Here is a 23,072-nt window from a genome sequence, read left to right as displayed (position 1 = left end):
CGGCTGAAGGATTTAAAACAGAGGAGCCGCTTCTGGACACAAGACGGAGATGGAGCGTGTGTTTCTGTCAACGAGGCCTCCAAACATCACGTCCTCCCAGGACGGGACCGGGAGGGAGCAGACTGATGAATCTGGTGGAGGTGGAGGTGGAGGTCCGGAGTTGGAGCTCAGCTTTTACACCACGCAGGAGAAAAGACGCTCTGCTGGGTTTTTCTTTTTTTTTGTTTTTTTTTTTAATGTTTTGAAATGTTTTGTGGGCAACATTTGTGTAGAGTTTAGTTAGCCACGGTAGCGTGAGCACCGTAGCGGCTAGCTGCTAGTCGCTAACTGCCGCTGCTGCTTTTCTCCAACTTCCCCAAAGACTTCCTGCGGGCTCTTTACCACATGGACGACGTCCTGAAACCATCACTATTTTCCAGCATCGCATTTCAGTCTGGTGCGCCGGTTCTGAGGATGCAGATGAGCGACAAACAAACCGAGGCGTTCAGCGCGTTCTGAGAGACACAGCGTGGGCCATCGAGTGTTTCCTCTCATGATGTTCCACTGCGTTTGACATTTAGCACTTTTCTTGGAGAACTTTCTTTTCAAATAAATTTTTGGAATCAAGCTGCAGCGTTGACAGTTTTGGCCACTAGGCCTCGTTAGCTCTGGATGAGCAGAGCACACAACACACACACACACACACACACACACACACACACACGCTCATCTGAAGGCGTCCCATGCTCTGGGCTTTTCAAACAGGAAGTGCCCCCCCTCCTTGTCCATCCCACGTTGCCAGTGATTTGACAAGAGGCTTCTCTCATTTCCCTCTCAATAAAACTGGGCTTTTCTTCTCTGCAGCTGTTAAATCCAAACTCCACACACAGATCTGGCCGAGGGTGCGGCCGCTCGGAGCGGCAGAGGCTCTGCAGACGGACTCCCATCTGCTGGGACCTTCACCCACATAAAGACGCTGCCGACTGTCGCAAAACTGCAAAAATCATATTTTGTTTTCTATTCTTTTGTAAATCTACTGGGGGGGGGGGGGATGAGGAAATTTGCAAGAAGGAAGAAAACTTACATGTTTATGCAAATGTTCATTTTTCTAAAAGCCTTAAACATAATTTTTTTTTTATTGCTTTTATTGGTTTTTTTTCCCCCCCTCTCCTGCGCTTTTAAATGCTGCTGTATCTGGGCAAATTTCCCCAGTGTGGGATTAATAAATGATTTTTCATCTTGGGTCCCCTGCAAATAGGCTGATTCCATTTATAATGAACTTAATAACACAACAGAAAGAGACTCTGTTTTTCCACAGCAGCAGGAGGTTAGACAGGAAGCAAAACAACAGCAGCAACAACAATAGTAATAATAATAATAATAATTACAGCAAACAATGCAAAAATGTTCTTGTTGATAAAAGCTTTCATTTCAATCTTTTCATTCCACCATAACTCCCCAAAAACTTTCTACATGTCCCCCCCAAAAAAAACCCAGCATGTTTTTAGCCCTCTGTTTACAGCCCGCTGCTAAAACTGAAGCCTTGTTGGTCCTTTTGGAACATGGACCAGGCGCTTTAAACAGGATGAACTTTTCTCATCTGTTGGGAAGCTCCCGGACAGCACAGAGACACAATGGGGAGCAAATTTCACATCCAAACGCCCCTTTCAAAATAAAAGGACACCAACAGCACACAGCAGCGTAGATAACTTTAACAATTTTATTTGTGAAAAACTACAAGCGAAATTCATAAATAGACATTTCTATTTGAAGCAGAGCGAAGGGGGGCAGGGGAGGGGGGGGGGTAGACCAGGTTACCCTAGAAGCGCAAAGTCGTGCACATGCCAGAAACATGTATTATTTCAACATCTTTATAAGCTAGACAAAAGGAGCCGTGATCCGCTGAAACTGCTTCATACATTTCCACACCAGGAACAGAATGTGACCATTTCACAAGGGGAAACAATGACACATCAGCTTCAAGTTAAATCAAGACCAGAACTAAAAAACTGAAATAAACAAAAGAATGGGTTATTGTACTGTCCCTAAAACCATTTCTCTTCTTGACTTTTTTTTTTTTTGCATTTTTTTGTCTTTTTTTGTCTTTTTTTTTTAAACCGAGCAATAACTTTAAAAGCATTGTACAAGACATTGTTATAGGAAGAAATGAGTTTGTATAATACACTTAATTGGAAATTCACGGTTAAAGGTTATACAGTCAGTAAACAAGCCTTCTATATTTGGGTCTCTGACAAACAAAGCTAAAAAAAATGTAACCATCTTTACACAGTAAATTAAGGTTACTGGTCGCACACAAGAACAGAACTGCTTGCGCGGGAAAAGGAAACAGGAAACAAAGGAGAGAAAAAAAGAGAGAGAGAGAGAGAGACTTCAGCTTTGACACCGTTAAAGTCATAAAGTTTTGCTTTTTGCACCTTTTTCAGTTTTATTTTTTTTTCTTTTCCTTTTTAAACTTCTATGTACAGGTAATAATTCATATACTCAGCAAAATGGCCATCAGTCAATAATTTAACAACGATTCCGTTTCTGTTGGACAACTCGGTCAAGTGAACAGTTGCAGGTAAGGCAGGTGATTAGAAAAAAATGGCTTCTCGGGCCCATTTTCCAATAGATTGCATTACAAAGCAGGCGCCCCTCCCCCCGCCCCCCATGTAAAAATTGAACAAAATTATTTACCCCCCCCCGCTCCCCCCCCTTTCCCCACCCGGCAGTCCCGTTCATTTTTCACATTGCTTTTCCTCACTTTGAACATTAATTCCCATATTTGTATTCCATAAAGTACATAATTACATATTCAGCCGGTACTTAAAGGGCCAGCGTGTGAGATTTAGCGGCGTCTAGTGGTCGCAAAGCATACTGCAAACTATGTTAACGTGAACTCCTGGCTTTTCTCCCGATTTGATTTTCACATCGTCGTCGCAGCGGCCGAGCAGACGGGCGTGCCGTGCCGGGCGACTGCTGTCTGTCAGGCTGCCCCCTAGTGGACATGCAGTTCAAGTAAACGTAGGCGCAATGCTTTGTCGCGCGCCGCTAGCTCACCGCTACGTGACCGCTGCACGCTGAGCCTTTGAGCGCTGGGACACAAGAAAAATCTCAACACACACACACACACACACACACACACACACACACACACACACACACACACACACACACACACACACACACACACACACACACACACACACACACACGGCTCTTGTTCTTCCGACACACACGAGATTGTCGTGCGGGAAAAAAAGCGGAAAGGTGGGAATCGGAAGCCGCCGCTTGGGGAGGGGGGTGGGGGGGGGTTCCGATTTTTTTTTTGGGGAACGGGTTCTCAATGGGCCTGGCGTGCCATTGGAGGAAGAGTTCTGCGGAGGAAGCGAGAGTGAGGAAGCAGGCCGACGGCTCTTCTTCTTCTCTCCTCCTCCTCCCGCTTCTCCCCCAGAGAGGGGAGCGCCCACTGGCTCCACCCAGTGGTGTGGAGCCAGAACTGCGGCTCCCCCCACTCCTCCTTTCCACCCCCAACCCCAGGGTTTTTTCTCTTGGCGGTGGCGCGCAGAGGGAGAGTGGACGACAAGAAGACCATGTGTGGATTATATTAGGCTTTTATTTAAACTGTTATTCATCTCACACATTAGATAATTGCATTCTTCAAATTGTTATTTATCTGTCTATTAATCATGTCATTATGAAATTCCTTTGGTCCTTCAATAAATAAAACTAAGATATCATATACACATTTATTCTTTATACAATTTCATACAGTTGGAAAGGAAATGTTGTTCTAGTATCAGCTACTGGTGAACGTGAATTAAAACCCTCAGACGAGCCTTGCTGCTCCAAAAACTCAAAGCGCAATGATAGTATATCAACTACTGCAATATAATATATTTTTTGCCTTCAATGACAGGAGTCTTAAATTAATCTTTTTTGTTTAAAAAAAAAAGAAAAAAGAAAAAAGAAAAAAAAAATCACTTTTGTCAATAGTTGCAAATTGTTCACGTCTTTGCACTTGTTTCGAGGCGAGGGGGGAGAGAGAGGGTGGGGGGGGGGGGGGGCGGGCGCGAAGATTTCAGCGTCTTCAGGAGCAACAACAGAAGAAAAAGAAAGACTCACAACAGCGTGAAACGGCCGACCTCTGCTTTTTTCTTTTTTTTAAAAAAAAGAAACACCCCAGTCCCGACAGTTTGGTTTTACCAAGCAGAACTGTGCAGAACCTTCCTTCAGTCTGGAAAAACAACAAAACAACAAAACCAAAAACCTTAAAAATCTGCCTCCGTGGCTGCGAGGACAGCGCCATCTTCTGGCCAAAGCAACTCGACACCCAAGTACAGAATGCAGAAAATATCAACAGCGTTTTAGTGTTTTACACAACAGCCCACACTGTACAGTAAAGGACAGAAGATACCGCAGGAGAGTCGCTTGGTTAGCGGGGAAAAAAATTAAAATCGTAGACAATCAAGTTGGAAAGGATGAGAGGGAGTCGCAGTGTGTGTGTGTGTGTGTGTGTGTGGGAGGGGGGGTCCGACAGCGTTCCGACGGCGCTCCGACGGCGTTCCCGGCACCAGACGGCACGAGCGACAATTGGATTCATCAGCACTTTGTCACATTGAGCGAGAGGGCGACCCCCGATCTGCAGAGCAGCTTCACAGTGTATCTAGCACCAGTGTGCGTGCGTGTGTGTGTGTGTGTGTGTGCGTTGGTGTGTGTGCGTGACTGTGTGTGTGTGTGTGTCTGTGAGTCAGTGTGTGTGTGTGTGTGCGATTTCTCAGACTGCAGTAGAAACACTGGAGGAATGATTGAGCGGCAGCGCCACGATAGCCAAGCGTCGACGCAAAGAGGAGAACATCAAAGTATTACAACAGGTGCAACAGGTAATAATAATAATAATAAGGATAATAAATAAGGGTCGTTTAGAGTTGTTGATGCGACGGTGGTGGTTATTGTGCCCGGCGGAGGATTCTTCTTTAAAAAAAAAAAAAAAACAACAACAAAAAGAACAAAAAAAAAAAACAAGAAACAAAAACTTGGCCTCACATCCACGTACGAATAGAAAATAATACATACAAGTGTCTGGATGCTACCGCAGGGGGGTGGGCGGGGCTTGGAGGGAGGTGGGGGGGAGTGGAGGTACTCCTCGTAGCCCATCTTGTCTTTGTCACCCCTCACCACCACCAGCACCAGCACCAGCAGCAGCAGCAGCAGCAGCCCGGGCGGCGTGGTTCTGTATAATCCAGGTCCTCTGTGGGATGGATGGACGCAGGGCGGCGACGGGAACTCAAGCTGGAATCTCCCCTGAAATGGGATCCATAGTGTCCAGGAGCATGTCGGGGTGGGTGAGGGGGAGGAGGAGGAGGAGGAGGAGGGTGGTGGTGGTGGTGGTGGTGTGGCCACGGACAGAAGGAGGTGCTGGGGGGGGGGGTTGAGGCTGGAGGTGGGGGGTCCTCAGAACGACTCGTCGTGCCCCACCGACAGCTCCCCTTTGGGGGTGGAGGCGCGCGACGAGCCCTTGTCCATGCTCTCGGAGCCGGAGCTCTGGTGCTGCTGTTCGGAGGCGGCGCTGGACGTGATGGTGGAGGAGGAGGTGGAGGAGGAGCGGCTCTTCTCCTTAAAGTCCGTGATGATCACCGTCACGTTGCCCACGGTGATGGCCAGCTGCTGGGCCGTGCTCCGGTCCACGTTCTTCAGCTTGGGCCTGGAAGAGAGAGGAGGGGTGGGGGGTGTGGGGGTTGTTCAATCCATCATCCACTCATCTGGACCAGACCCAGGCACCAGGCACCTTTGACTGCTGCCATCTTCATTTAAATGTGTGCTTTTTTCTCTTGAAGGAGGATCATGCGCAAAGGTCTTAAATAAACCACAATGAACTTTTAATAAAAGTCCATTTCCAACAACAATAACAGCCAGAATATTAACAAACAGACTTTTAGTCTCCCTTAATTATTTTTTTTCCTTGGTTTAGTTGTGTGATTAACTAAATTCAAATGCATTTCTACGTATCAACGTACAGCACTTTGCTACCCCGGCGTTTCTCTTTTTAAGACAGACAGACAGACACTACTTTCACTGCTCTGGTCTGCTCTCAGTTATCGATATCGATGTTTCTGGGGCAGGTGCGACCACAGAGTGGTTATGTTGTCCCAGCACAGCGAGCGCTGGGCAGGAGCATCAGCAGCAGCAGCAGGAGGAGGCGGAGCAGGAGGAGGAGGAGGAGGAGCAGGAACAGGAGCAGGAGGAGGAGGCTGCCGGTACGGCGTCGCCAAAATTGCCCGATTCATCAGATGACACAGGACGAGTCAGAACGAGAGCGCAGCAAAGTGAGAGTGGGAGTTTAGAGTAAAAGATCGAGTGTGAATCATCCGTTTCCCACTCGCCCTGCACCGCGTCAGTTGCCGCTCTCTCGAAAGGGAAGTGCTGCAGCTGCTGCAGCTGCTACTACTGCTGCTGCTGCTGCTGCTGCTGCTACTGCTGCTACTGCTGCTGCTACAGTGATACGCACCTGGAGATGTGAGAGTTCTTGTTTGTCTTGCTCGCCGACTTGCCCGACTGTATGCTGTGTTTGTCGCTGGGGGGGCTCTGGTGGGTGTCTGATTTGGGTCTGTGGGGGTCAAACACACAGCTGTCAGGACCATCAGACAGTAGCAAGAGAGGTGCGGGTGATGGAGGGGGGGGGGGGGGGGGGGGTGACCTCTGACCTGGTCTTTTTGCTGCCGGGCTTCTTGGTGACGGCGGGGCTGATGTCCTTCTCGGCGTCGTGCTTCTCCTTGATTGGCTGCTCCTTCTCGCTCTTCTCCTTCTCGGGGGCGTCGGCCTCGGGTTGAATCCGCTCCGGACGCTCCGCCTCGGGACGCTCCACCTCCGGACGCTCCACCTCCGGACGCTCCACCTCGGGCCGGGCCTCCCCGTTAGCCTGCTCCACCCCCTCGCCGTCGGCCCGCTCCCGCTCCGAGCGCTCGCTCCTCTCCCGCCGCTCCTTCTTGGCCGGCGGAGGCATGGGGTACTGCTGCGCCACCTGCTGGGCCACCAGCTGAGAGTTGATCCTGGGTTTCCTGCAGGAGGAGAAGGAAGAGGAGGAGGAGAAGGAGAAACGGAGATTAGCGGGGTCGCCGAGCTGCAACAGAGACCGGAGCTCTGCTGCTGCTGCTGCTGCTGCTGCTGCTGCTGTTCCACCAGGAGCGGAGCAGCAGCAGCAGCAGCAGCAGCAGCAGCAGCAGCTCTGTAATCCCATCAGCTCACAGCCGTGACAGCAGGACTCCTCGGGATCACAAGGTGGGACATTTGCAGCGCTGCCGCCGAGGTTCTCTAATGTGATTAGCTGGGAGGTTCCTGTGCTGAGACCCAGCTGGACGTGGTGTCAGTGGAGCCGCAGGCCAAACACTGGCAGGAGGGACACCAGCACCCACAGCACAGGAACTTGCAGTTCAGTACTCGCCGATACAGAGTACGTCATAAGTCCATTACACATTAGAGAAGAGATTTTTAAATGTGTTTCTAGAACAGGCTGGCAAACTACGGCCCGGGGGCCACACGCAGCCTGCTGAGCTCTTTAATCCGGCCGGCCAAATCTGAGGAAATTATGTTAATTATAAGTAAGTCATAGAACAGCTGTGTTTCATTCATTTTCCAGTGTTTTCAGAGACATTTCAACAAAGAGCTCAACACCCCGGCGGAGCTTCAAAGAGTCTGACCTGGTTGCAACTTTGCTTTGCTTCGTTTTCCATCGAGATTAAAGCAACGTCTTCTCTGCATGTGCCATGACAGAGTGTTCTCTCCTATGAGACGGGTGGGTCACCCAAACACTCCGTCCATCTGCTGCTGCTGCTCCGCCCCCTCTGTCACACTTTACAACCCACTGTGGCCCCACCAGTCAAAAGTTCCCCCACCGCTGATCTAGAACAAGTGTGACTGTCACAAGTTTCACTGCAGCACAAACGCGTCGTGGTGCATCATCTGCCAATGACTCTCATCCCTGCTCAGTGCTCGGACCCGTGGCCGACTCGGCTTCAGACTCAGACAGTCTGAGAGACTTTGCCTCTGAACCATCACCTGCCAACACTGAAACAGCTCCTCCAAAAGGCAAAATGTTTTGTATCGCCATCCTCCTCAAAGTGGGTGAAAATGGAGCGTTCCGTTTGGACGGAGGAGGAGGAGACGGAAAAGCAATTCTGTGAAAATTTCAGAAATATCGCTCAGATTTTGCAAAACGCCTGTCATGGAAACGCAGCTCGTGACTGCAGAGCTTTGTGCACAGTGGTTTCCAGACAGCTGCTCCAGTGGTTTAGCCTCAGGGTTTCAAATTAGCCGCTTTCATCCTGCGAGTATCAAGTATGCAACCCCCCCCTCCCACCAACACCACCAGCATGGACGTCTTCTTCCCACACGCAGCCGGTGCTGCTCAGGCTCCCACCCTGATGGATGTCCACTGAGACACTGAGCTCAGCTACTCTGGAACTGTCACGCATGCGACGGCTGTTGTGCTGTATTCTCGCTGCGTTTAGCCGCAGAGAGACGAGCAGGATGGAGGAGCATCGGTCGGCCGGCTTGGTCTGATGCACAGTCAGCCCAGTCTGAGGGAGCCGTGAAGAGCTCGTCAGCACGAAGCAACAGCAACACTGCTGACATGTTCACACTTTCCTCCGACAGTCTCCTTCTCTCTCCGTCCGCTCCAACACACAGAGCGCCACCTGTTGGGAGGTGTCTGTCACACCACAGTGCAGGGCAGCGGGTCAACAGGGAGACAGCAACCCTGCAGCCACAAGAGCATTCTTCCTCGTGGTGGTGTGTGTGTGTGTGTGTGTGTGTGTGTGTGTGTGTGTGTGTGTGTGTGTGTGTGTGTGTGTGTGTGCGCAATCTATCAGGAGGCAATCAATCGCAGCATAATGGAGCTTCATGTCATTACACTCCTCAATCAATACACCTGCTGAGTGGAGGACTGAAGGATTCTTGCTCTTCTGATCCAGTGGCCATTAGAACCGGAGCTTTACTGGACCCTGTAGGGTGAGGGAGTGGGTGAGGGTGGGGGTGGGGGTGAGGCTCTTTCCTTCTTCCTCTTCCCTGGCTGTATCAACGCCTCCCTGCTCCTCGTGTTCCCACCAAATTAATCCCAATTTTATTTCAATCTGCAGTAATTACGTCCACGGTGGTGCAATAAAAAGGAAAAAAAATCCTATTTATAGCAGGATAACTTTGCCCGGCACTCTCTCTTAAATACTGCAGGGATTAGGTTGGATAGCTCATTAATTAGAGTGTTTTGGAGGAGTTTATGGCCTTGGAAGGCCTCACTTGGGGGGTGGAGGAGGTGGGGGAGGTGGAGGAATGAACTTCCCCAGTTCATTCAGTAAACAGTGGGAACGGCTGACATCTGAAACAAGTGTTATTTACAGGAGCTCTGGCGTACATTTCCGACTCTCCTGTTAGTGTTGTGAATCCACTGACTGGCTGACTGACTGACTGACTGACTGACTCCCTCACTCACTGACTGGCTCCCTCACTCACTGGCTGCCTGGCTGCAGGAATGTGGAGGGTCAGCTGAGGACGAGCTGATCCTCATCCAACACTGTTTACACACTGCAGTGTGGTTGCAACACCGAGGAGCAGAGCGCAGCAGAGTGAGTGAGCAGAGGTGCGGCAAACAGCTGATGATGATCATGGTGATGATGATCATGGTGATGATGATGATGCACATTCAGGCACATAAAGCCCTTTGTGAGAAAACGTCAATCTGTGGTCGACGCCATCAGAAATCCTCCTGCTTAGCAGCAGGAGGTGCGAGACCATGACTGCTTGATTGGCTCATACACTCCTCTCTTCCTCCTTCTCCTCTTCTCTTCTCTTTTACACCTCTCCTCTTTCTCTCTTTCTCCTCCTCTCTTCTTCCTTGATCTCTCCTCCTCCTCCTCCTCCTCCGCCTCCTCCCTGAAGCCCTGGTCAGAGGCGGAGCCTCGTGTCAGTGGCAGCAGTGTAGTGATAAAGTGGCAGCTGTAATTCAGACCTGCCGCTCGGCTGGCAGGAGTCGCCGCCCTCTCGGCCGCCCGCATCGTTTATCCGCCTGGCGACCAGCCGTCACGGCTGCCCTGCACCGACTTCACACCGCTGGAACTCAACTGACCGTAAAACAACACATCAGGCGCCTGGATGATGGAGGAGCCGCTGACTGGAGCGACTGGAGCTGCTGAGGTTGGTTCAGGAGTCACTTCAGCTGCTGCTGCTGCTACTGCTGAAGAGGAGGAGGAGGCTGTGGAAAACTCCCAGAATGCAACTCTTCAAGCTGGACTGGGTCTGCATCCTGCGCTCCACACCAGGTCACATGACCTGGCTTTTTTGTTTTTGGACACACCTACTCATGTAATGTTTTTTTCCTTCATCATCTTTAACACACCAGGGGTCAACAACCTTTCTGAACCCAAGAGCTGCTTCATGAGTCCTGGGTCATATGAAGAGCAACCAGCTTGCTACACTCTCCTGAAATTACACATTCTCTCAGTTATATATTATTATTATTATTATTATTATTATTATTATTATTATTATTATTAATGATACTGATCTATGTGAAGACACCTACACACATTCGTGACTGAATGAATGGCGACTCAGGTGGTCCTTGGGGGGGGCGACCCAGTGTTGGTGACCCCTGTTCTACATTCTACATACATATTGGGAGGGAAGTCGGGGGGGGGGGGGGGGGGGGGGGGTCATGGTTCATGCTGAGCAATCAAAGTGATTTCCATGATTATGAACGCACATTTAAAGTGCAGCTGTTTGCAGCCTTTATGGGCTCGAATGACTGCAGTGGGTATTGAAGGAGGCATTGAAGTGTAGTTACAGTGAAGCACCAGCACTGAGCCGAACACTTAAAGGCCCCACATGATGCATAGGACTTAGTTCAACTGTGTTTCCTTTCCTAAGAAGAAGCTGTCTGAGGACCAGGAGGAAACTCCAGCTGTGCTTCCATGACAGTTTTTCACAAAATAAAAGTAATGTTTCAAAAAAAAATTCAACAAAACACCAATTGTGATTTGCAGGCGTTTCCATTGAATGGTGGGAAGCGCATCAACTGTAATTCTCGTCAAACTTGCGGGACGAGATTTTACGAGAATTATGTTTGCTTTTGTTGTTTATGTTTGTTTGCTGTCGAGACTGGTTGTTAAATTTTCATCCAAGTTCAGCTGTTTCAGCAGTTTTTTATTGCCATATTTAGGTTTTGCACATTTCTCAGGGTGGCAGTTTCTGCCATGCAGCCGCTGCGACCTCCACCCCTCCCCCGCCGCTCTGCTGATACATGGCTATATAGATGTATAGATTCCCAAAGAATGACTGTTTGTGTGTGTCAAGAGTGTTCCAATCATTTCCCGCTGTGAGGGCTCACAGCTTATTACCTCCCGCTTTGCACGACAATGGGCCCTGACTGACAGCTCCTCCTCAGCTCGCCCCCTAAATCCCACCCGGCGGTGGCAGAGAAGGAGCGGAGGGAGGCGGGGGGAGGAGGAGGGAGTCCCCCCTCACCCCTCCCCCAGCAGGACGCTCCGGAATAACTATCATCACGCTTAAAAGCTCCTTCATTTAGTCGGCCAGACACCCATAGTTAAAGCCACTGGGCCCAGACCGGACTGTCCCGGAGGCACACACACACGCGCACACACACACACGCACACACACACACACAGCGAGCGCAACTGAAAAACTGCAACCCAGGAGCGAAACACAGAGGCGGCTGCTGCTGGGAGGAGGAGGAAGAGAAGGTGGAGGAGGAGGGTCCCTTTTGCAGAGAAAGCAGGAAAACAATGAGCCCGGGCGCTCAGCGCAGAGAGGGAGAGAAAGAGAGAGAGAGAGGGAGAGAGAGGGGGGGCGGAATAATGAAGAGAGTGAGCGCCTGATGGAGAGTGTGATAGAGTGAGAGAGCGGCGCAGGAAAGCCCTCATTAAACAGCTCTTTTATTTGAAGTGCTGTCTGGAGGACAAGCAATTATTTCCTGCTAGGCGGCGTGAATGCTGCTGCGGCGGCGGTGGTGGCACACAGCAGAGTGAGAGAGAGAGAGAGAGAGAGAGAGAGAGTGAGAATGAGAGAGAGCGAGAGTGAGACAGCAGTATTCATTGACCACGGGCGGCCGCGCTGAAGAGCTCCCACTATTTAACATCGCCCACTCGCTCCGCTGCTCGCTCAGTCTGGGTAAATATCTGCACGGGCGGCAGCACACGCCTCCCTGGAGCTGCTCAGCCGCCGCCGCCGCCGCCACTGCATGTCCAGTTCGGCCACAAAGGCCTCGACTGGAAGGAAGAGCCGTCGGAATTTCACGGTAAAACGCGAAAAAAAGAAAAAAGAAAAGAGTTCTGGGCGAGGCCTCCGATGGATTCTGTTGAGGAGCACAAACACCTCGGCAGAATCAGCTTCTCTGGAGGCGGAGTGAAGAGAAGTGAGAGTGAAGGTGTCCCTGTAGTGCATTAGTGCAGGTCGGCCACAGTACCAACACCCACTGCAGCGCTTCCACTACTTCCCTCACACTCTTACAACTGTGCACCGACACAGATGGGCCGAGCCAGCAGGTGGGTATTTAGCGCAGCCAAATATGCCTTGCAGCATTTCCTCCTTTTCCAGTGCGAGGCTGAACAGTCGCAGCTGTGATTGGTCGGAACAGATGGACGGACGAAGGGCTGCAGAAGCGCAGTCCTCCTCACAGCAGCGACCGCGTGCTGCGCTGCTCCCAACAACCTCCAGCACAGGAACTGCTGTGATGAATAATTCACCGTCGTGTCATATCATTTGTGTTACTGTGTGCGTGTGTGTATCAGTTGTGAAGCATCACAGCTTTCAGTTGCTATTAATGGACGATGACGCTGGTTTGGTCACTGATGGACACTTGCGGCGTTAAATTGAGATCTAAAAATCACCACAATGACGCGTCAGTGTGTAACAAGACTGTGTTGTAAGCACGTCTCCGGTGTGTGTGTGTGTGTGTGTGTGCGCTGGGTGAACTGAGCTGATCACTCCGTGAACAGCCCGAGGTCACTCAGCAGTGTTAATCTCGTCCCGGCAGGCTCCCTGCAGAAACACGAGCCCTTCGTCTCAGAGCGGCAGAGTCAGTTTGGACCTAACGGAGCCGTCCAAAGTGTCTGCTGCTCCTCCAGGGCCTGATGCAGTGAGAAACCTCACAGGGAGGCAGGAGGACAGTCCCAGAAAAACACAGTCGCAGGTGTCGACCTGCTGCAGCGGAGCCGGCAACTCCACTTCCCCTTTTCAAGAAAGAGTCAAGGCTGTCGGCTTGTTCTTGTTCATATGAAACCATCATACTGGGGGGGGCAGAGGGATTCAGAGAGAGAGAGAGAGGGAGAGAGAGAGAGAGAGAGAGAGAGAGAGATGTCAGAAGGGTTCACCCTCGCACTGACAACCTGTTTCCTCTCTGCTGTTCTTGCCCCAACTGACGGCAGCTCTCTGAACCGGTGCCACCCGTCACAGCAGCAGCAGCAGACATGAAAGGGCTCAAATGATGTCTGGATGAAAAAAAACAAACAGAATTGCACATCCAAGCTTTGGAATCCTGGTCCAGTTCAGTTCAGTTTAGTTCAGTTCAGGACTGGACTGCACTGCACTGCACTGGAGGAGCTGCAGACTCCACAGGACCACAAGAGTCCCAACCAGACCAACCTGCTGTGATGCAGAATCCTTCTCCAACTGCCTGGATTCAAATCAATTGATCAGACTGGTAAAGAGTCAAATCAAAGGTGACACACTGGAGGACGGGCCAATCAGAGCGGGCCGTCACCAGGCGACACTGGATGTGAATCACCAGCAGGAAAAGACCTTCAGTGATGTGACTGGATTGTAAAAATGCAGTTTTGATGACGAGAGTGAGCTGGGAAGCCTCAGCTGCTTCTGATTGGTTGCTGCAGCCACCTGAACTCCACTGACTGGATACACTGTCGCCTGGAGGCCGGCAAGACGGACGAGCTGCATTTCAGAACTGAATAAACGAGATGCAGCTGCAGCCGGGCGGTCAGGTGACTCCCGGTCACTCTGGACCGCAGCGGCAGCAGCAGCAGCAGCAACCTGTTGACTCTCCAGCAGAACCTGCTGCATTACCTGCAGGAACCAGTCGTCTCTGCATGACAGCGCCGTTGTCCAGCAGTCCCAACATGCATCGGCGGCGGCGGCGGCCAGACCCCCGTCCTCACCCCCCACCCCCCTCCCTCCTCTCCAGCTCGCTGGGTAATGATGTGCTTCGCTTTGCTCCGAGTCCCTGGAGACTCTCTACTGAGTGAGCACATCCCCCCTCCCCCCCAACACACACACACAAATCCAGACGCTCCTCTTGTCCCTTTCTCTCCTCTGCTCGTCGTGACTCGGCACTCTCCCTCCCTCCCTCCCTCTCTCTCTCTCTCTCCCCCTCTCTCTCTGTCCTCAGATGGCTTTTTTGTGTTTTGCTTTTTCCTCCTTTCTTTTGCCGTCACACTCGCTCGTCTTTCTCTTCTTTGTTTTTCCCCCTTCATGCCGGTTGGGAGGAGCTCTCTCTCTCTCTCTCTCTCTCTCCCTTTTTGTCCAATTGCCAAATTGGCTACTGTATTTAATCACTCACACTCGGCCAAATCCCATGAAGTAATTAAGAACTTTTAAATCCGACAATTAACATGTAAAGATTAGGGCTTCGCGCTTGGCGCCGGAGGTTTTAGTGCAGATGCTGATAATGCTGGATAAGCACGCCGCGTTCTCCCCTCCCCCCCGCCCAATCCCCCCTTTTCATCCCCTCCTCCCTCCAAGTGGAGCGGGATGGGGGAGGGGAGAGAGGGCTGGCGGGGTCCGAGGGGGAGGGGGGGTCTACTTTGGGGGGGGGGGGGTGGGGGGATGGGCGAGGCAGAGCAGACGTAAATTGAGCACCAGCATGTCCCTCTTATGTAATTCCATTATCCCCGACAATTCGCCTTAATGTGACAGTGGCGGAATGCAGCGGATTAAAATGACTCCGTTCCATCATTGTAAAGAGCCGTAGAGGCCGCGCACTGACACACACACACACACACACACACACACACACACACACACACACACACACTTTAATCATTTTCCAATTATATTGTGCAGTTAGAGAGAGAGAGAGAGAGAGAGAGAGAGAGAGAGAGAGAGAGAGAGAAAGAGAGCGAGAGAGACGCCCTTTAGCTAAAACAGTTTTTCAAGCCGTTTTTTTTTGTTGTTTTTTTTACATTTCCACCAGCTGTCAATCCGTCACGTCTATCAACTCCAACTTGACATTTGCTGCATGACATGTTTTAATCTGCACAAACCTATCAAGCAGCAAACGACACATCTCTATAGATTATTGCCTGTGAAGAGGGATTAGACCAGTGATCGCAGCTGGACTCCGACTGGCAGCCGAGGAAAATCAGATCAAGATGTGTGCGGAGTTTATGTGCATCAAAAAAGACATCATTACAATTCAGAATTTGATTTTCTTTTTTCTTTTTTCTTCTTCTTCTTTTTTTAAATAAATTTTAGCAAATGTCATGGAAGGGTCCCTCAAAGTTCGCTTCACCTTTGTGATGGTTAAGGTCAGGGAACCCCGGCTCACCCCCACCCCCACCCCTACCCCCCCGACCTCCTCCACCCCCACTGATCCCTGAGAACGACTGGTTTGATCTGGTTCCAAACATGTGGAAGGTCCAACAGGTTTCCCTCAGTTTTAGCAGGAGGCTGTAAAAGCTTTTCTTTTTCCTGGAGATCTACAGAGATGTTCGGGATGATCAATCATTGAACGACTGCACCGCTGGAGCCCAGCAGGAAAAATAAAGATCAAAAACTGCTGGAACATGAGACGATTCAGAACGGACGTCTTAATTCTGCAGCTTGCTTTGTAATTCCTTCCTTCCTTTTTTTTTTTTTTTTTTTTTTACACTGATTCAACTAAAAATCCTTAAAAAAAAACATCTTATTTCCTATTTTGAAACCTACTTGCATTGTCCAACCCCGACACGCTGCTGTGACACATCTGTGTGTTCTCTGGTCCAGTGGTTTTCAACCTTTTTTGTTGTTGTTGAGAAAACACATTTTTTTTACATTGAACAAAATTCCATGACACACCACTAAGCAGAAATATTACACCATGACAATTTTCAGCCTATTAATGACAATATAGTCTCTTCATTTGTTTCTATTCACTCACAGGAAACCTGTTTAGACGCACACAACGCTGACATTCCAGGAGGAAAATAGTGTCAGATTCCTTTCAAAGTGAAGTCACTCAACAATAGAAAATCAAGATGTTTTTCTACACCAATTAAGTGACACTGAAGAATTGTTCATAGCACACCTGACATTATCTCATGCTACACTAGTGTGGTTGAGAAACACTGCTCAGGTCAACACTGGTGAGTTCAAACTGCAGCTGAGTTCACAGTAAGCAGCCAGGACGCTCTGGTTCAACATCAGTCTGACGCTTCACATCCGCCCCACCAGCTTCAGATCAACCAGCTTCACCCCATCACTCCAACCAGTGAGCGACGACCATTTGTTCCGTTTCGCACCGAGCCGCGTCGGAAGGCGTGGCTTAAGACGGTCGACGGCGGAGCGCGGCAGCTCGCAGATAATGGCGGCGATGGGTGCGGCCGTCGCTCAAGACTTCCTGTGATCCCCGCCATCAATCAACCTCCAAAGAGGGGGGGCTTTAATGGTCCCCCCCCCCCCCGGGCGCTCTGACAGGGGCGCATACCAAAAGCTGCCACAAAGAGAAAAAAGCCCTGCGTGCGGCTACAGCAGGGTCACGGACTCAACGACAGGAAACTTTAAAAGCAGCTGCGTTTCCATGGTGGTTTTTTCAAAAATAAAAGCGATATTTCTGAAATTTCTGAGTCTCCTCCTCCGTCCAAACATGACGCGCCATTGTCACTGGTCACGTGACCTCGCACGTCACATCCGCCGACGTGCAAATTGTGATATCCCTCTATATTAATACGTGTGAAAAACCACCTCATGACAGCGTCAAAGCCTTTCAGCCATATTTGAGAAGTTTTTTTTACAAGTTGTTTCCATCACCCTCCAGTTTGTTTTAATTGCGATATTTAGGTTTTGCGCAATTCTAGGGGTCATGGAGATGCAGCTGGCGATCGCGGCCGGCGGACGTTCACGCCAGCCCCTCTCCAGTTACAGCCGCAGCAGCAGCCACTGAATGCGGAGGCAGAAAATGGGGCTACTTGGACTTGTAGATGAGCGGCGAGGTCAGGTGCGAAAGCTGAGTGCTCTCTTGTTTAACAGTCGGGGTTGCCGAGGCTGCATTTAGCCTACTTTGCTCTCGCGTTACATCACTGAGATGAAGCGGGTCAACAGGTTCGCCGGAGCGGTCGTCTCTCCCTCCTGGCGCGCTGATGGGCCGCCGCACCTCCTCCTCCTGCTCCTCCTCCTGGCTGCACGTTCTCGCACCCGCTTGCACAAGTAAGGGGAGGCGCGGGAGGCGCCGCACGCACTGAGCGCGTGCGGCGCTGGCAGCAGAGGACGGGGTGCAGTTCAAGCCCCGCTGGAGTGGAGGACGCCGCTTCCACTTGTTTCCCATTATTATTAACAGTGACAGGAGAGGGCGGGAGAGGGGCAGGGGGAGGAGGAGGAGGGGGGGGGCTCTCTGCCAGAGAGGCAAACAAGACCAACGAGGACAAGCTACCCTCGCGCCCGATCAATTCACACACAAGTGTCAAAAAAACACGGAAAACAAAAACGCTGTTGCACTCGAGCGCACAGGCGGCTAAATATAAACGCAAGGATTTCCTGATTCTGCCCACTTTCTTCTTGTTGCTTTGCAGCAGCTGCAAACTGAACTGCTGCCTGTCAGCAGGAGGGAGGGACGAGTTCTTCCACTGCGTGGCGTGGCGTCGACACCAACAGCCGCTGTTCATCTCTGATTCAGACGCACAGCCTGTCAACTACGCTTTGGCTTCTGTTTCACGCTCAGGCTGCAGGGAGAAACGCTGAAATCTCTTCATTTAGTTTTTAGTTTTGTTTGGTTTTTTGGGGGGGATGGGGGGGGTGTTCCTTTTTCCCTCCTTTGTGTTAACTTTTCAACAAGACAGCGTGTGCAGCCTTCACTTTCACCACTGCGTGTCTGCTGACATCATCGCGCGGGGAAGGCGTTGATGAAGTGCAACAGAATGCAGGGAAGTTCACAATAGAGAGCAACATTGAAGCTTTCGTGTTGGACTTGAGAAGCTCGGGAATTTCACCGTCTTGCCAGTGCTGCAGCGTGCTGCATGAATCCAATGTCTCCAATGCAAACAGAGCTTTGTTTCGGGACGTGATACACGCCGCCACTGGCGCCACATCATGACCTGGTGCATGGAACGCTCAACGCCGCCACATAAATTAGCGTGTTGACGGGGGTCTGGCTTTCCCCCGGCAAGCCGATCAGAGCCGAGCCGCCCAAAGCTGATTTCAACCCAGGTTGCTTCAACGTGGGTTGGTGAGATTTTCCCACTGCCACCAAACACTGATTGTTAGCGGGTTTAAACTGTTTTTTTCTAGCCAGTGGGAAAGGGGCTTTGGTGACCAAGATCGCCAGCCAGCCAGCCAGACCACTGAACACAACTAACCACCGCCTGAAACCTGTTGGCCCTGCAGCACCGCAGGGAAACAACAGAGGAGAGGAGGAGCAACGCTTCAGCCGCATCCACCTTCTTCTCACCAGGATCCGCTGGAGACATGTTTGTCTTAGGAAAAAACAAATACACAATCGGCACATTGCACAATCAGCTCCCCTCCTGTGCTGGGCTGCGATGTGAAGATCCAAACACGACAGCGGCATCGGGCAAACGAGCTTCTCGACCTCACGGCGACGAGGACCCCCTAATTAGTGTCCCTCTAAATAAAAGCCCATTCACAGCAGAGGCCTCACAATATATAGACGTCGACACAGACATCCACACGCAGCCCTGAGAGCAAATCGCTTAGCGAGCGAGCGAGCGAGTGAGTGAGGAGCGTCTTACTTCAGCCCGTGCTTTGTTGGAACACATCAAACGGGTGGGGGAGGGGGGGAGGGGGGGGGGAAGAGACTAATTAGGACTCATTAGAATAAGAGGCAGCCGCACAACTAGACAACAGCATTAATCAAAGGTTAACTACCCGCATCAAACGTGTGGCAAGCCAAACCTGTGATGTCACGGCGGCCTGTCGAGCAGATGAAAGGCGGCTGCCAAAACACAGCGACGCAGCGACGCAGCGACGCAGCGACACGCGTCTCCACTTCCTGTTGATGTAACATCAGCTGCTCTGCTCCGGAGGGGCAATTAGGAATGAACTGCGTCTCTGAGACTGTCAGTTGACTGACATCTGCTGTGTGTGTGTGTGTGTGTGTGTACCCCCCTCCCACAGACCCGGCTCTGTGGTTCACCAGGGGTGTCAGCCGGGTCCCTTGTTGTGAAACCGCAGCTGGAAAGGTTCGAGCGTGCGGGGGAATCTCGACGCCGCGGTCGCAAGTGACTCATCTCGCCTCGCCGTCTCATCACGCAACCGACGACACGCGTAAACAAAGTGGCAAAGGGCTCGTGGAACTTCTCACAGCGTTCACACACACACGCACACACACACAAACATCATTCCACTGAAGCGAAAGGCGGAGGCGTCGCCGTGCAGTCACCGCGTGGAGGGAATCCCGGCGTGTCACGAGTCGCACGTCGATTCGGTCTCAATTTCCCATAAGACAGCCGACTTCTGCTGACATCACCGCAAACAAAAGAGTTATGAGTTATGAGTGCGAGGGAAGGGGGTGGGGGGATGTCTGGAAGTGTGTTACCATAAATGCCTCACATCTGATTAGCGTTTATTCTGAGAACAAACACGGTTACATTCGACCGCGCAGCAGCTTTGGGACAGAAAGAAAGTTTACGGCAGAACTGAGAGCGACGTGGGCCAACGGCCTCGCTGCCAGTGGCTCTCACACACACACACACACACACACACACACACACACACACACACACACACACACACACACACACACACACACACACACACACACACACACACACAGGCTATGAAATGGCCACACAGATGTGTTGATTATCAGCATATACAACAGTTCCAGATGAAGGCGGAAGGCTGTCATCGCCACCGTGTGCATCGATCCCACGCGAGAGAGAGAAAATTCCAACCTGCCGATCCATTAGCGGTGGAATCTTGCAGGTACGGTGGCTCCACAGCCCATTCCCCCGACTCTGAGAGGATGCACTGGAGCTGCACAGCCACCATCAAGTGCAGTCCTCCCTCTCTCCTCTCTCCCTTCTATCCATCCACCCCAACACCACCAGCAGCACCTCCCTCTGGCTGGAGAAAAACAGCCTTCCCCATCCTAGACCATGACATAAAAGCGAAGCAATGTTGCACAATGGTAGTGGTGGTGGGGGAAGGTGGTGGTGGGGGGAGGGGGGGTGAGAGAGAGAGAAAAAAGGAGCGAGCTGCGAATAATCCAGACAACTGCAGGGGGAGACGCCTGCGAGAGTGTCCATCAACAAGTCTCCCCACCCTGGCGACGACGAGCATCGCCGCCGCTCGTTCGCAGACAAATAGGCTGTCGATCAAAGTTGTCATTTCCACAAAATTGCGATGCAACGCTGCTTGCCGCTGCCTCAGCCCAGCCAGGAGGGGAGGAGGGGTTGGGAGGTAGTGGTGGGTGATGGTGGTGGTGGGGGGGGAGGACGAGACGTTCAGACGGGAAGGGAGACGGAGCTCTACATTACCTTGTGGATGTGCCCTTCCTCACGTCGCAGATGCTGCATTTGAACGCCTCGGCGGTGTTCCTGAAGGTGCACACGCTACAGTCCCAGTAGCCGTCGTCGGCCGTCTGCTTGGCTTGTCTTTTTGGCCTTTGGTTTGGATTGGAAAAATACAACAAAGATGCACAAAATAAGCGCAAAAAAAAAAGCATGGGGTCAAGTTTTTTTTTTTGTTTGTTTGTTTTTTTTGTTTTTTTTAAAGGGTGGGTGGTTGAGGGATGGGATGCCATCAAACATATATCACATCCAATTAACATGACTGTCACACAACATGCGCTACTTTTGGGACGTGGTGAATTCATGTGTCTCCGCCGCCACCGCCGCTTGTCATTGTTAAAAAAAAAATTAAAAAAAATAAAACAATCGGGGTTCGAGTTCCGGCAGAAGGGAGCTGGAGCCGGATTATTCAAGCCACACACACACACACACACACACACACACACACACACACACACAGCGGCGCCAGCAGCAACACATCGGATCCGATCGTATCGCCAGCTAGCAGCGGTGCTCGGCTAACAGGCGGCAGCAGAGCGCCGCTGAAATTTTTCGGGCATCGAGAGAGAGACGCGCTTAGCATGTCGGCTAACAAAAGCGGCGGCGAACAATGTCAATTTCGACATCGGCTCTCCGCCGAGCTCCGCCGAGACGGAAGAGCCCTGCGCGGAATGGCAGGCGTCTCCTCGGAAGAAAATCCCTTTGTCTTGTTTTAAGTGGCTGTGTTCTGGTGGGAGCGAGAAGCCGCCATAGTGACGGCACTGCTGTAGCTAGCCGTGGCCAGAGCCAGCCAGCCAGCCAGCGAAAAAGGGAGAAACGCTCCCCGAGCGGCGGCGGCGGCGGCGGTGGTGGTGGTGGAGGAGGGGGAGAAAAGGGAAAGACGCATCCGAAATGTCGAGCCCCGGAACGGGCGAGACGGCCGCGGCGAGGAGTCGACGGCGGGCGAGCAAAGCGTTACCTGGTAGGGCTCTTTTTGTCGCCCATGATGAAGAATAATCCTCGGAAACGGGGAGGAGAGAAAAAAAAAGGGGCCCTCCTGTAATTGTCAGCGAGTGTAGTGGGTTCCAGATGGAGCCGCTGCTGAAGCTGCTGGCAGACAGGCTCCACTCAGCGCTGCTGCTGGCTCCCACCACGGCACAGCGACTGACTGCACCGAACCACGTGACCGGCCGCCGGCCAATCGCAGCGCGGCTCGGTTTAAAAGTCTGGGCCGAAGGTTTTTCGGAGGATGTTTCTACAGAAGAGAATTAGGGCCACAAGAAAAGGGGAAAATAGATGAAGAAATATATATATATATATATATATATATATATATATATATATATATATATATATATATATATATATATATACATATTTTTTCAATTTTCCATTTCGAGAATAAAGTTGAAATTTCGTGATCAAAATGGAAATTTCGAGATAAAGTCGACATTTTGAGTAAAGTCGAAATGTTGTGATTAAAGTCAACGTAAATACAGTTGAAATTCCAAGAAGACAATTCGAAATGTCAAGAATAAAGTCGAAAGGCTCCGCACACGAGCCTAGAGGAGTACTTCCATTTTCGCCAGTTTCCTGTTTACTTTATTCGCAAAATTTCAACTTAAAACTAGAAATGGAAACTGAAAAAATCTCCTTCCTATAATATGTTTTTTTCTTTTTGTGGCTCTAATCCTCTTTCGTATGCTGCAATATTAACTGCGGCGGACGTTTTTTTTTTTGACTCAGCTCAGCTCGCGACGGACAGACGTCCGTTGGAGGGATGTGGCTATAGCAGCCACATTAAACAAGAGTGGTGGAAAGGAGAAAAATCATTTGTTTTTCGCTGTTTTTTTTTTTTATTTTTTTTTTAAAAATGAATTTATGTTTTCAAAGTCTGGGTCGGACAGTGTGGAGTCAGTAGATGACAATGGTTCCGCAGATGTTGACTGGCGCCATCTGAAACCTGACAAACACATTGATTGAGTTTCCACAAGATTAAAGATTGGTCATTTAAACAAAGGTGTGTTGCAGGGAAATTACTTCATTGGAGTGGTTTGGATATTTTAATAACTGCTGCAGACTTCTTTTTTTTTTGCCAGACTGGGTAAAGTCAGTGACAGTTGTGAGCAGTGGGCCACAACATGAAAAGTTGCTAATTAACACGTCCAATAATTCTGGAATTTCAGCGGCTTGCGACGTCACTCATTGTGTATTCACTGTGTGAGTTCCATCTGTTCTCTGGGATAGATTTAACTCACCCGGTGAACTTCCCCGTTCACTGGGTGACTGATGTGAGGGATGTGTATAAAAGGAAGGGTGGCACTTTTTTTATTCTGCTTGACCTCATGAAACCTTGTTGATGGAAACATTACC

General features: G+C 50.7%; 1 protein-coding gene across 1 annotated transcript; it reads right to left on the bottom strand.

Annotated features, from left to right (window-relative positions):
* Positions 1-1,685: 1,685 nt before the first annotated feature.
* On the bottom strand, positions 1,686-22,001 carry rybpb (RING1 and YY1 binding protein b). The gene is made up of 6 exons (XM_076015689.1): positions 21,679-22,001; positions 20,688-20,813; positions 6,684-7,037; positions 6,488-6,586; positions 3,179-5,683; positions 1,686-3,092 (listed from the first exon to the last, which is right to left on the bottom strand). Exons 1-5 carry the CDS (start codon positions 21,702-21,704, stop codon positions 5,434-5,436), a joined length of 855 nt encoding a protein of 284 aa, XP_075871804.1. The 5' UTR covers positions 21,705-22,001; the 3' UTR covers positions 1,686-3,092; positions 3,179-5,433.
* Between the last annotated feature and the right edge of the window lie 1,071 nt (positions 22,002-23,072).

This window comes from Nelusetta ayraudi, unplaced genomic scaffold (assembly GCF_046127955.1).
Source record: "Nelusetta ayraudi isolate G7.1 ecotype Tasmania unplaced genomic scaffold, CSIRO-AGI_Nayr_v1 ptg000193l, whole genome shotgun sequence".
In the NCBI taxonomy this organism is placed as follows: domain Eukaryota; kingdom Metazoa; phylum Chordata; class Actinopteri; order Tetraodontiformes; family Monacanthidae; genus Nelusetta; species Nelusetta ayraudi.
Note: the sequence above shows the minus strand (reverse complement) of the source record. Positions and strands in the feature narration are given on the sequence as shown.

What these genes read in the sequence shown, in the direction of transcription:
- rybpb (XM_076015689.1), bottom strand. Translation starts at nt 21,704, where the DNA reads ATGGGCGACAAAAAGAGCCCTACCAG. An exon ending in AGGAAGGGCACATCCACAAG is followed by an intron (nt 7,038 to 20,687) that starts GTAATGTAGAGC and finishes CTCCTCCTGCAG; the next exon opens with GAAACCCAGGATCAACTCTC. An exon ending in CCCGGCAGCAAAAAGACCAG is followed by an intron (nt 6,587 to 6,683) that starts GTCAGAGGTCAC and finishes TGACCCCCACAG; the next exon opens with ACCCAAATCAGACACCCACC.